Genomic DNA, 14,648 nt, shown 5'->3' on the forward strand with positions numbered 1-14,648 from the left:
AATGGTTGGCAAATCTCCACCCCCTAAACTCACAAATCCTCATTACCAACTCTTGCAAGCAAGATCTCCTCTGGTGGATGAGGACAGACACAGAACTTTGGTGTTGCCCCTTTCAGACTCTTCAACCCAACACCACGGTGACCACAGATGCTTCCCTGATAAGGTGGGGGGACCATTTTCAGGGAAAGACAGTCTAAGGCACATGGTCCAGCTTAGAGGCCAAACTGCATATTAATGTTCTGGAGTAAAGAGCGGTGCTGTTGGCGTTGCAGGCTTTACATCCACTCCTTCCATCAGGAATGATTACGATTCAGTCAGACAATATGTCAGTAGTCTGGTACATAAACAAACAAGGAGGAACCAAATCCTACCCCTTGTGTCGAGATGCCATGAGAATTTGGCACTGGGCTATAGCTTCCAACCCTTCCAGTGTGATTGTGGACAGGCTGAGCAGATGCATCCTCCTTCCACACGAGTGGTCTCTCAATCCAAACATGATGGCATAAATTTTCAGCCATTGGGGCCAGCCTTGCTTCAATCTCTTCACTTCCCCTTCGAACAACAAATGCAGCAGCTTCTTTGTCCTCTTTCCTCCAGAGGGGGAGTCCCTGAGAGAGGGTCTGTCTCATGATTGGCCCATGGGTCTCCTCTATGCTTATCCTCCAATTCTCTTGATACCCCTATTTTTGAAGAAAACAATTCGGTTGAGATGCAAGGTAATCCTCATTGCCCCATTCTGGCCTTGCCAAGTGTGGTTCCCCTTCCTCCGGCCACACCTGTTACACCCTCCATGGATCCTGGACACTCGTCCAGACTTAATGTCTCACCCCCAAGGGTTGACTCTCCCAAATCTGTCCACTCTCAAGCTGACAGCTTGGTTTCTCCACTTCCGTTAGTCGCCAGGCAGGAAACCCTTCCCTCACCTGTTCACAATATTATTCTGGGCTTCCATAAGCCATCCACCAGAAAACTTTACAGAGATAAATGGAAAAGGTTTGCTGTTTGGTCTAAAGAACAGATGCTAGACCCCTTCTCAGCTCCATTCTCTGTTATACTTCAATGCCTTCCTGTGTTTTTTGAGAATAGAGCATCAACTTCTACCATTCGAGTCCATTTAGCAGCTATTTCCAATTTTCATAATGGTTTAGAGGGCATTCCACTTATCTCCACCCGCCTATGCAAGAACTTTCTCAAAGGAGTGTTTCATAGCAGACCTCCAATCAGGCGTCCTTTAGAGGCATGGAATCTCTCCCTAGTACTACAGTCTCTCTCTGTACCCCCTTTTGAGCCTGTTGCAAAATGTGACCTCAAATTTCTATCATGGAAATCTCTATTTTTGGTGGCTGTCACATCAGCTAGATGGATATCAGAATTACAAGCCTTATGCATCAAGAGCCCGTATTTAATTTTTCATAAAGATGGAGTATCGCTATGTACTAATCCATCTTTTCTTCCCAAAGTGATTTCTGGTTTCTGTGTGAACCAATCCATTGAACTCCCAGTGTTTTTTCCAAACTATTCCAATAAAGGAGAATACTGTCTACATTTATTGGATGTGCATAGGCAACTACATTTTTTATTTGGATAGGACTAAATCTATCCGCAAGTCAGATCAACTTTTTATTTCCTTCTCTGGACCAAAAATGGGATATGCTATGTCAAAAGACACTTTATCAAAATGGCTCAGAGATTGTATTGCCTTTTCATATTCATTTGCAAATGAGCCTAAACCTGACAATATCAAAGCACATTCAGCGAGAGCTATTGCAACTTATGTTGCTTTTCACTCCAGAGCCTCTATGGATGACATTTGCGCAGCAGCCATTTGGGCTAAACCTCACACTTTCATCAAACATTACAAGTTGGATATGGTCTCAAGGGGAAGAGCGGCCTTTGGCTCAATGGTACTCAGGAATGTTCTTCCATAAGTGCCACCCAGGTTTTTCAGGTAGCTTGGGATTCTGTCCCATCAGTGATGAATGGGAAGAAGATTAACAACATCAGATAAAGAAGTTATGTCTTGCCATAACGTTTCATCTGTGTTGTTGATCTTCTTCATCACATCCCACCCTCCGTTCACTCACCAAAGGCTCCTGGTGGATCTTATGGGTCCTTGTGGTGTTTTCAGGGTTTTTGCGCAGAAATGGTCTCTGCTTTTACTTCTATATGTTTCATGCAAACTCGATCTGAGGTAACTGGGAGAAGGACATTGTGGGTAGCAGCTTAGCTTGAGAGTTATTGGTGTATGCGAGCATGGTATTAGGCCGACTCGGTTCCGAGGGCTCGTAACCAAACCCATCAGTGATGAATAAAAGAAGATCAACAGCACAGATGGAACATTATGGTAAGACATAACTTCTTTTTATGTTAGCCATCACTTCTGTTAGAAGGCTGTCAGAACTTCAAGCACTGTCTTCAAAACCTCCTTATTTAATATTTCCTAAGGATAGGGTAGTTTTACAAACTAATCCTATCTTCCATCCTAAGGTTGTGTTAGAATCAAATGTCAACCAATCTATTCATTTGACAGTTTTCTTCCCAAAGTTTACAAAGTCACAGTCAATTGCATTTTACTTACATAGAACTAAAAATTTTAGAAGAACAGATCAATTGTTTGCCTCCTTTGCAGATTCAAAATTGGGCAAGCTAGTCACAAAGGTAATCTTAACCAGATGGCTTACTGATTGTATGTCTTTTGCCTATATGAAACAAATCAGGCCTTTCTTTACCAAAAGTTTTGAGAGCCCATTCACCCAGGTCCATGGCAGCATCATCTGTATTTTTATACAGGGCTTCCATGAATGATATATGTGCGGCTGCTACTTGGGCTAATCCTCATACCTTTATTACTCATTACAAATTGGGTCTAGTCTCAAAAGGAAGAGCAACCTTCAACTCAGCTGTGCTCAGGAATATCCTTCCTTAGAGTCCTCCCAGGATTTCAGGTAGCTGGGGACTCTGTCCCAATGGTTGAGTGAATAAAATTTGACAACATCAGGTAAAGAAGTTGTATACTCAGCATAATGTTCCATCTGTGTTGTCCATTTTCATTCTTCCTCAACTTCCCTTCCACTAACCCCCTAACCTTTGAACAAAAGACCTCTGGAAGAACGAGAACTTGTAAAGGAACCACTGTTCCTTATGTTGAGCTCCAGATATGGATTTTCCTGTTATCATGTGATTAATTTTTTCCCTTTATACTATAAGCCAGCAAAAAAGATCTGAGGTATATTAGGTGATACAGCATTATGGGTAAGGGAGGAGCTCGAGAGTTTGTTCATGGCCACAGACTGAAAATAACATCTGAGTAGGATCAGAGGGTTGGATCGAACCCAGCGGTCGAAGAAGAATGATAATGGACAGTACAGATGAAACGTTATGGTGAGTACATAACTTCTTTGTAACTGCCTTTATGATTTGTTTACAATTCCTAACTAAACAAATCTGGCTAAAAAGATGTAGTAGACAATGTCAGAAAATGTGAAATACAACAGGAAATCAAAATGGAACAGTTCAATTCAAACTAGTCACCACCACAAAGAACTTCTCCAAAATGGCCTCCCTGAGTTAGGTCTTTAACACCAGGAAAGTCATGCCATTTGACCTCTGGAGGGGTGTTTTAGGATGGTTCAGCCCTAGAAGATAGACAAATCTTCCCAAACAGAACTCTTTGTTCTGCATCAGATCAAGAGCTTTCTGGCTTCTGGCTTGAGAATCTAATCTTCTACCTTGTCTGACAGATTTGAACTGCAGAGAGGGGTCTTTATTGAAAGTTCCATGGTTTAATGTTTTGAGTAACCAGTTCTTTCATGTTCAGCCTGGCTGCTTGTAACTATGTGCATGTGTTTGTGTGTGTGTACCACTCTTGCACACACACATGTACAGATGGACTTCTGGCTACTATTTCACATACAGAATACAGTTCTTCAGTGAAGCATTTACCTGCCCTCACAAAAAAGATCACAGTTTACACTCTGGAGTTAGCTACATTTCAACAGGAAAATATTTACATGCAGTAAGCTGCAGTTCAGGAACAAAACATTTACATGTTTAAAGCAGTCATTCCTTTTACATAGGTTTAGATAGTCCCTCAGACACTGGAAATGAAATTGTTATAGAATGGGCTCTACTTTGTCGGCTAGATGTAGCATGGACGTCTTTGCCTGCCTTTGTGATAAACAAGTTATTAGTTGTCACACCAGTGGCTTTAATTTTGCTTTCTGACTGGCCCTTTTGCTCAGTGCATGCATCAGGCCTTTCGTTTTGTAGTTCACATAAGCTGTACCACTCCTTTGTAAATTCCAATGATGTTTGTTTTCCTGGATGACCCCTCCCACTTATCCATATCCATACACAGCCTACTTCTTGTCTAGGATCCAAGTCCTGCATGTTGTTTCATGCATATTAATGCTTGCTGACCAGAAATCCCACCCCATACTTTCTTTGTGTCATGTTAATGGCTTTCTAAAGTTATCCCTGTTATTCCCATTCCCCTAGAATGAATGTAAATTACGCTCCCACTCTTATCCATAGTGTAGCAACATTGATGCTATATGAGATTGTTCTTTGACACATCTACATTTGGCAGAGAAAGGTGATTGGCAAATCTGCTGCTTATGCAATTCATTGGCAAGCACTGCGTATTCCACAAAATCACCTTAGGCTACATTTATGGCTTGTGTTTCCCAGTGGCTTACAGAGGATATTAGTATGCTTGTAGCAGAAAGAAGGAGTTAGGCACTGAGGAAAGACAAAGAGGTACTATGATTCCATCCCCTCACTTGACCAGCAATGAATTTTTGGAGACATAGTTTTAGAGAGTAGACCATGAGCACAAGGGAAATGCCCACAATAATCTGTTCACCAGCCAAGGGAACATCAAACGTAGATTTGAGATGTACTTCCAATAGCTTCTGAATGAAGAAAACCCCATGAGCTATAATGTTTCTTGCATTGCTTGCATTAAATGCAGAAGAAGAACCCACCTTAGAAGTAAGAACTATATAAAGAAAACAGAAGTTAGGGAATGCAGCAGGTTCTGATGAAGATGTTGTGTGAGTTAGCTGAGAAATGTCTCCTGAGGTTACACAGCACAATACAGAGAAGAAGATGTATCTTATATAGGTTCATATGTTGATACTAGGCTATATGCCCTAGGGCATTTATCAGCCTAGCCAGAGTGTGTTTGGCTTTCGCCACCCTTTAAAATGAGTTTAACTGTGCCCTGGAGAATAAGTGTTGTAATACCAGTGTACATGAACGAAGGGGGAATTCTCAGCTGTGGGCAGTACAGAGGTATTAAACTCCTGTCACAGTGCATAAAAGTGCTGGACAGGCTAACTGATAAATTAATGTGCAGAGTAGTAGAAAGTAAGAGATGGGAGGTGAGCATTTTGGATTCAGATGAAGAAGCAGCATAACTTACACTATGTTTGCAGTGAAACATATAGTGCCAAAGAAGCTGGAGATGAATAAAGTGTCCAACTGGGAATTCATAGACTTGGAGAAAGCATATGACAAGGTCCAAAGAAACCTGCTTTGGGCAGTTCTGTAGTGGTTCAAAGTCCTGGAAACATTGGTGAAATTACTGTAGGTTGTGCTTAAGGAGCTACTGACATGAGTATGAACACTGCACAGACTTACAAAGGGATTCTAAGTGTGGGTGGGTGTATGTGCATTATGGTTCAGCTTTGAGTCCACTGCAGTTCAAACTGGTGATGGCCTATATTAAGTTACAAGTTGGATTGGACAACTCATTAAGGTAATTGAGGAAATCAGAAGAATCTGAAAATTAAGACAGAGGAGAAAATAGTGTTCTGGTTAATCGTTTTTGGTGTCTGTGAAGTGTAGTTGAGGAGAAGGGATGTCTGAATAAGGATGTCAAAGCTAGACTCACATGCTGCAGCCAAGTGGCACAGAGTGTCTGGTAGTGTGTGACAGAAGAATGCCGAAGAAGTTGAAACGTAAAGTTTACTAAACAATGATAACAGTGGTGTGACCATTGCTTCTGCATGGCACAGAAACTTGAGCATTGAAGGCAGAGCAGTTGAGAAATCTTAAGGTGGTAGAGATGGCGTGCTTGGGATGGGTGGTAGGATGCACAATATGGGACAGACAAAGAAATTAGGACATCAGAACAGAAACTGGAGTAGCCCCAGTTGCAGAGAAAGTCTAGGAATATGGATTACACTGATTCAATCATGTGCAGAAAAGCAGAAGACAATTTTGTCGATATTTATTCTATTTTACATTTGTTAACCGTGGGTGTCTGACTGAGCTGAAAAGGCCCTTTTCAGCAGAGGCCCAGGGAGAAAAGCTCCACATAGAAAAATTACAGATACATTTAGATATTTAGACATTATCAGTATGCACACAAATTACAATAGACATGTTTTTACAGTAGTATGCAGCACATTTAGATTTGAGAATGACAGGAAGAAGGCAGGAGGAAATGAGGACATCCATCCAACAAATAGATAAATTGTGAGAGAGAAGACCTGTGACATTCAGATGGTAGGAGTGTAGCACTGAATCGAGAGAGGTGGCATCAGCTGACCCAATACTATACTCCATGTAGAACAAATGAGTAAAAAGGGGATTGTTAATGAAGATAACAATGACCTTGAGGCACTGGGACTGCATGCAATCAGCTCAGCAATGTGGGTGCCACAGATTTGTGAATCAGGAACCGGTCAAGTATGGAATAGCAGAAAGATCATTTGCTTTGTACTTTGCCATGTTTGAACGTATAACATAAATCATTGCTAATTATTTACACTGATTTACACTATGAATTATTTATGGCAGAGTGATATTTAGGAGTCAGTGTGTCTCCAACATACGTAATGCATGGTGCTAGTTTGAATGAGGGGCTTATGCTAATTTGCATCATACTAAATACTTTCATAAATCTTGTCCACAACCAGACTGCAGCAAATGGCTTCAAGCTTGTGTACATGTGCTTATTCCAGAAATTAGAAAGTAGGATATGGACACACACAGTGTTATCTTCAATAAAGTGGCATGAAATAACTTCACTTTTTTTTTCCAGAACCTATCTAATAACCATTTGCAATATCAGGGAGCTGAGGCCATTGCAAAGCTATTACCAGACAACATTGGTCTAAAATCCATCCAACTTTCAGGTAAATGTTAATAAATATCTTCTTCGCATATCCCACACACCCTCTTTTTCAACACTATTCTTTACCTGTTGTTTGAGTAGTAAATTGCCATGGCTGCACCATTCAGATGTTAAAGTGGATTACATGCTGTCTTCCTTGTTAATACTGATAAAAATGATGTAAATATAATAGTATTAGTGCATGCAGAACTTTGGAAGATGATGCATTTTTAGTAGTATCTTGCAGCAGATCATAATGTTTAGATGCATTTCCAAACTCAGAAATACCTGCAACTAGTAAGCTTACTCAGCAGTGTCCACCAAGAGCTGAGCACACCATGCTCATAGGATGCTTCCTTTCCGATATGAATACAGGTGGTCCACTCATGCATATTGTGATTTTCTCCTTTTAAAAGAAACTGCATTTTATAAATAGTTACTATTATTAAAAATAACGTGAAAATAACACAATATTTTGTGTAGTGACATTATACACAGCTCATCTCTTGCAGTAGGTCATAGCATTAAGGAAATGAAATTCACCCAGCTGCAAGGATACCAGTGATGGGGAAAACATTCCAATTTCAAGAAGAGAGCAGCTAGCATCGAAGACACATTTTAAATTAAAATGTTTTACAGATAGAGGTTAATTAACACACACAGTTCCAGCACAAATTAATCATAGAAAGTGAGATGGTGTGGAAACTGAGAAAGACGTTCCACTTACATTTACAGGCAGCTGCAAAAAGACTTTAAAGTGTTCATTATGGATAAGAGCTACAGATTGCCATTAGCACAAGGGAATGTTAAAGATGTTCTTCATTAAATCATTGCTGCAGTAGCCATAACTGTGTGAGAAGTATCCCTCAAAGTATGTTGGATATGTCGCCGGTCTACAAAGGTTTGCTTTCCTTCCTTGTGCTGTGTACATTTCCCCTTAACATGAGGGAGTACATTGGTATAAGATACCAAAAAATCAGAACTTTCTTGCTGCATGTATGGTTTTGCAGACCTCTTCTCAGCTTAGTGATATGAGTATTGGCAGTAGGTTTCAGCTACAATTGTGGAGATAAGTATCCATGTTGGTGAACCTTTATTTTTCAGTGAAAAAGTTATATTAAACATTTTTATGTCTGTCAGAAAGGGTAAATATTCTTGCAGTAAACAGATTAATTTCAAGGGAGCCCTTGATTAAGTTCATATGTGTTTACTAGGCTAATGACCACAAGGGACTTTTTAAGCCTAGTCATGCCTCCCAAATCTCAGATAAGTTCTGGTACCCTTGATAAGTGTAAGCAGGGGCTTGGGAGATGAAACATTTACAAGCAGGGATCTGGGAGATAATACATTTACAAGTTGACTGTATCATTAGAGACATAGGTGCCAAACCAGGGATGAATTTCCTGTTCCTCATCCAGTTGTCCAAATTACACTTGAATTGGGTTAGGGAGGAACTCTGTTCACATGGATGGGAATCCAGATCCAGAGAAGGGGTAGTCTCTGTGATACATACCTGTCTCTCCAACAGGTCCTATTTATATCACAGGCAAAGTTTAAGTCTTTAGAATGGGTAATTCTGGTGGTGTTTGTTTCGATGATATGCAGGATGTCCATCAGACTGGGTCTGATAATGCCCTGGATGCCAGGGATAGATCTTCCCTCAACAGCCTGTAGGAGACAGAATATAGGGATAGGGCCTTGAGGCGGTCTGCATAGGACATTTTACTTACACCCTGAATTCTTTTAGTGAGGAACCTCTGTGGATATTCCAATTGTTGGATATGCCTGGTTAGAGTAATACTAAAGGGTCATTGTACTCAATGATAGGTCTGATGAATGCCAAATACAGTGGAGCAATGACTTCCTTAGACCTATATGCCGTACCTTTGTTTATACGTTGCGCAACATAAAATGATTTCCTCACTATTGTAGACACTTGATGTTCAAAGGCTAGATTACTGTCTATGTTTTATAAAGACACCTCAGAGGTGACCTCTGTCTGCCATACAGAGCAATCTCAGACCATGCCTTGATGGGACTACTGCATATCTGCAAGTCAAGCTCCACTCGAGCAACCCATACGCGCAACCTCAGCCTGGTCTGTGATATCAATAGGACTTGTTGGCGGGACAGATTTGTGTTCCAGAGACTCCCCATCTGTGGAATAGATTCCCTCTCCACATCAAGAAGAGTACTTCATTATCCCTTTTTAAGCGCAACCTGGATAACTGGATGGGAACCAGAAAATACACCCCTGGGATTCCACCTGTGTCCCTGCTGGTCAGGGGGTTTGGGTGCTGACTTGTCTAAACATGGACTAAACTCTTGGCTAGGCTTATAATGGCCTCAGGGCCAATAGCCTAGTAAACTCCTATGATCCTATGACCATATGTGTGTCCCTAGATCCCTGACTACTTGGTCAACTCTAAGGGGTATGTTGTCAATATGATAGTTACCAGGGGTGGATGACTTCCCGAAGGATACTATTATACATTTCTTGGCATTTAGTTTTAGTATATAGTTCTGACCTCGTCAACTGTCTTGGAGTTTGAAACTGAAGACTCTCTCTCTCTTCAGAATCTGACAGTGAAAGAAATATTTCAAATAGGTGGATGAGGAGATGTCAGGAGTCTCACAAAATGTACTAATAAATGTTTATTTAACCTACAACAGGGAATATTACTTAAAGGTGCGGAGTGGAATTTCATTTGCAAGTATGAGGATGTAATTGGAAGGGGCTAGAATGGAAAATATTACAAAAGAAGGTAGATTTTTGAAGAAATGTATCAAAATATTTGGTATGAAACGTGAATTCAGTAGTAGAAACTCAGAGAGAATTTATATATTATTCCCCAAGGTATAATAACTCGGGTAGACTTGACAGAAAGTATATTTCACAGGGACATGCCCATTTATTTAAGAACCTTGATTCATATCCAATATCTGTTTCAGACCATGCATCAATAATTACTAAGATAAAATGCAGGGTAATGGAGTAAGAATGAGACACTGATGCATCCCTACCTACCTGTTAAAAAGAGAGGAATTTAAAGAATAGGTAGTGAAAATTATCCAGGAGTTATTTGGGAAGATAGAAAGTACTCCAAAAGTTATAGCTAGTGAATGGTGTAAAATGAAAGTGGATTTTACAAATAGTGTAGAAATAAAGGAAAAAGAGATCTTGTTAAGAAGTAATAAAAATTATTTAGACGGGCTGACAAAGTTTAAACTATTATAAAATAAGGGTGAACTCAGAGAAGAAGAGGAGGCACAACAGCAAAGTGCTAAAGAGAAAATATGGGAGTACTTGGATAATATGCTTGAATTTAGAAAGATTGTTGTTAAGCAGCTATTTTGTGATTATGACTCCAGAACACAAAAACATTTGGCCCAACGACTTAGGCAACAGAAAGTACAAAAAGGCTGTTGCAAGACTTACTGATACTATAACAAGAAAAATAACCAGAGATCCTGTAGAGGTATTATGAGATATTTCTGAAATTTTATGAACATTTTTATAAACCAGAGAAGTGGGGAAATCAAGACAAAGGACACATGGAAATATTTATGGAAGTCTTAAATATGCAAAGGTTAGAGGTAGATGAGGCTGAAAAAGAAACATCTAAAACAGGAGGAGGTGACATAAAAATGGTGCTGTATAATCAATCTACAGGAATGTCTCTAGGAATAAATGTTATTCTAGTGGAAGTTTGGAAATTAGGAGGGAAGAAAGTGATAAAGATATAGAAGGTTTTGTGCAACAGTATTTTAAAATGAGGGGGGTACCAGCATCCTGGAAAAAAAAGGTGTTTGTAATACCTAAGATGGTAAAGACCCATCTGATCCAGCTTCATATAGGCCCATTTCAACTTTAAATCAGTAAACCATGACTGCAGTGGCTAAAAGAATGGCAAAAGTGATGCCAAAATTTATAAATATGGACCAGTCTGGTTTTGCTGAGGGGAGGAAAATATTTGACAACATAAACTGCACAATGATGATCCAGAGGGAATGATTGTGGGTCTTCATGCAAAGAAAGCATTCAATAGAATAAGGTGGGATTTTTATGAGTAGGGAAAAGGAAGCATTTATACTTCTTGATACAATAATAATGTTAATTAGGAAGGATTCCAAGATGGCTCACATTGAACAATAGCATAACCTCAGCTCTCCCAGTGTGAAAACAGAATCTGAGAAAATGTAGTGCCATTGAAAATGCATTTTTGGTAAAATTCAGTTACTGGCTAGTAAGTACACTGCCTGGATACCAGCAAAGAAGAAATTTGGAAACTTGAAAGAAAATCAAACAGAAAAGGTGAAGGGGAAACACTGTCTGGGATGGATTCTGCTTCAGCAAAAGTAATTCATGCTTTAGCTTTCGTCCAAGCGATGGCTTCCAGTAATTTAGAGGAAAAATAAATTAGATGTACTCAGAAGTTATTAAAATAAATGAAACATTGAAGAAATATATCAATTCAAACAACAAAACTCTGGAAAAAATAGAAGCTTTAACTAGCCATTCAGATGAACAGATAAAACTGCAAAAATCAGAGGATGACAAGAAGCTGGCTGAATGGAACATTTCTCCAAAGAACTGTTTAAAAAAATAGTATTGCTGGAGGATAGAGCGCACAGAGAAAACTTGAGATTTTCCTGCTGTACCAGAGAAGCTGGAAGGAACAGACTGTATTAATTTTATGAAAGCACAAATATGCAACTGGACTGATGCCCCATGGCAAAATTTGTTAATTGAAAGGGCACATCAACTGTATGCTCCAAACATGGCTATGAGAAAGCATCCAAGTCTTGTGTTAGTAAAGATGCAAGTATACCAGTAGAAGGAATTGATCCTGACAGAATTGTGGTAGAAGGGCAAAGGATTAAAAGTTGAAAACAGCAGAGTGCTTGTAGACAACGATTATTCACTGTATACTAGGCAGAAAAAAAAGTATCCCAGCAGTTAGGGAATATCAGGAGTCAGGTGTGAGATTCAGGCTGCTGTATCCAACTGTCTTCAAAGCATTTTTTTTTTCTGGAGGGTCAATGTCATTTTTTTGACACAGGACAGACTAAGGAGGAAATAAAAAAAGTTTAACCGACAAAAAGTGAGTCTACAAGCAGAAGAAGACTCTACTCCTCATTCTTCTGATGGAAGTTTTGTAGAGAGACTTTGCCAATGAAACCTTTTCCAGTATTCCAAAGGAAATTGCTTGAGAGACAGAAAAAAGTACAGGAACTGACTAGAAGATTCATCAGATTTATCAGTACCTTTGAATTGAACCAGAGTCTGGTGTTAAGAGATGGAGATGAACAGGAAGACCAACAACTTTGAAATTAGTAAATAAGTTGGAGACTATAAAGCATCTTATCATATTTGTGAAGTATAGATGTCATGTTGTCCCATCTCACCTTCATTCTTGCTGGTTGGGTTCAGAGCTGAAACTCGGCTCTGACTCGGCCGTATACCAAAGCTCAAGAGTTTCTACTGGCTCCAGGCTGAGTCCTATTCCATGGTGCTTAGTAGCTGTTCCCCAAATCTCGTTTGCTGCTTGAAGCTTCGGGATTGTCTTCACTGGCTCAGGCTTGTAAAATTGTATTTTTTATATCTTAATACTAGTAATCTTCTAATTACTATCTCTTATAACCTATTAGTTTTATTGTAATAACCTTGGGCTAATTTTCTCTCTTAATCTTGGTATTTTTTCCCTTTGTGGCTGTTTTTCTTTGGGCCTTGTCGTCTCTTTAAAAATCCATTTTAGTTAGAGGATTCTTGGCTCTTCTCTTCCTTCTCTTCCCCTCTTAGGAGTCACCATTTAAGTTAGAGTATGCTCTCCTCTGGTGGAGGAGATAGTCGCTTAACTTAGAGACTTCTCCTCCTCCCTTTCCTCCTCTTCTCTTAAAAAAATACCTTCCTGTCTTACTATCTTTCATTGTTAAGGCTTATAATTTTGTTATGGCTATAGAATGTTTTTTTCCTTATAGTTAGTCATGTCTAAAGAACCAACTAAGGAACACAAATCAGGATTTAAAAAGTGCGATTCCTGCACTCAAAAAATGTCCATAACTGACGGACACACTAGTTGTGTGTACTGTCTCAGACCACTCCATCTCTAAGATTCCTGCTCCATCTGCCATAGTTTTAGCACCAGGGTCTTACAGGAGAGGAGGAACAAGCTCATTTTAAGGGGCTTATTGAAAGTGGATGAAGGCAATCAGACTTCCAAATCGATACTTCTTAAAAGTCTGCTTCATCGGCTCTGGTGTCTGAGCCGACAAGCAGGATCATAGTTGCTACTTCCTCACCTCCTGAAAAACATGGTTCTCCCTCGGTTCCATCTACTTCACCGAAACTATTGCAGAGCTGAAAAAGGAGTCAGTCACCATCCTTGGAGTCTGTTTGCTCAGTGCCACTATGTCCTTTATGTCAGTCGGTGGCAGGTAGTCACAAATCTTCGAGTCATTCCTCTAGATCCTCCAGGCTTTTGGATGATGACGTGAAACGGGTAGTAAAGAGGTTGCTTCAGACACGGGCCCTAGCAGAAATTCTCATGAGCCCAGCCCATTGGATCGTGGAGTCGACAACGGTACCCCTAATTACGCCTATTCCTCCTCTGACTTAAATGAGTTTGGAGCCAGAGAATATAGAAGTCGTTGTACTGTAACCGCCGGAGCCAGTAATCATTACTGATATCTCGGCTCATGTAATGACAACAAAATTTGTTCCTTATTAGTTGAACTTGACGAGTTAAATAATGTCATTTGTGACGATATGTTGTACAATGAGAGTGAAATGTATTTGAATGCACAGTACAATTGGGTAGAAGGACAGATAAACAAGCAATTTGAAAGGAAGTGTAAGAAGTTGCAAAGGGATTTGGATCAGTACAAGGATGGGATAGCATATGTATGGGAAAAGGAAGAACAAAAGAAACTTCCCCCTAGATACACTCAAAAATGGAACTACAACAGACCTAGCTATAATAATAATTTTAGAGACCATAGATTTAACAATCATGGTAACAAAAATTATAGAAATTATAGAAGAGAAGATTATGGAAACGAAAAAATGTGCCCTGATTTTTTAGGGGAGGACATGGGAAGGAACTGGCCCCAGGAAGAAAGACAACATGGGAAGGATTGGTACCAGAAAGGTTAAGTGAGAAGGGAATGACTGAAATGGAATGTTCAAGAACATATGGTGATAAAAAAATAGTTAAAGTCAATGACATAGTCAGCACCTATGATAATTTCAACATTTACAATTTTGTGGGGGTGGAGTTGACAGTAGATCATTTCACCTTACTGTCCAAAGGTATGAAATACATTCCTAAGGATAATTTTAATGTCACTGATTGTATAGTGGACATTAAAAAATACATTAGGAAACTTAATTTAGGTATTACCTTTGAGGGGAAATCAAACAACACTGTCATCAAGGAATTTAGGACCACAAGTAACTATACTCCACCATTAAATAATTTGTTAAAAACTTTTGAGAAACTGGTAACAGATGAAATTTATAGGT

The 14,648-nt window shown here is 39.6% G+C and overlaps 1 protein-coding gene across 1 annotated transcript in view; it reads left to right on the forward strand.

Moving 5' to 3' along the window:
- LOC122803781 (leucine-rich repeat-containing protein 74A-like) overlaps positions 1–14,648 on the forward strand; it is a 1,499,916-nt gene that overhangs the window by 346,100 nt on the left and 1,139,168 nt on the right. The window contains exon 4 of the mRNA XM_044073469.1: positions 7,052–7,145. Within this exon, the coding sequence (XP_043929404.1) occupies positions 7,052–7,145 (94 nt within the window). The remainder of the gene's footprint in view (positions 1–7,051; positions 7,146–14,648) is intronic.

This window comes from Protopterus annectens, chromosome 6.part0 (genome assembly GCF_019279795.1).
Source record: "Protopterus annectens isolate FY-2018-M chromosome 6.part0, PAN1.0, whole genome shotgun sequence".
NCBI lineage: Eukaryota > Metazoa > Chordata > Ceratodontiformes > Protopteridae > Protopterus > Protopterus annectens.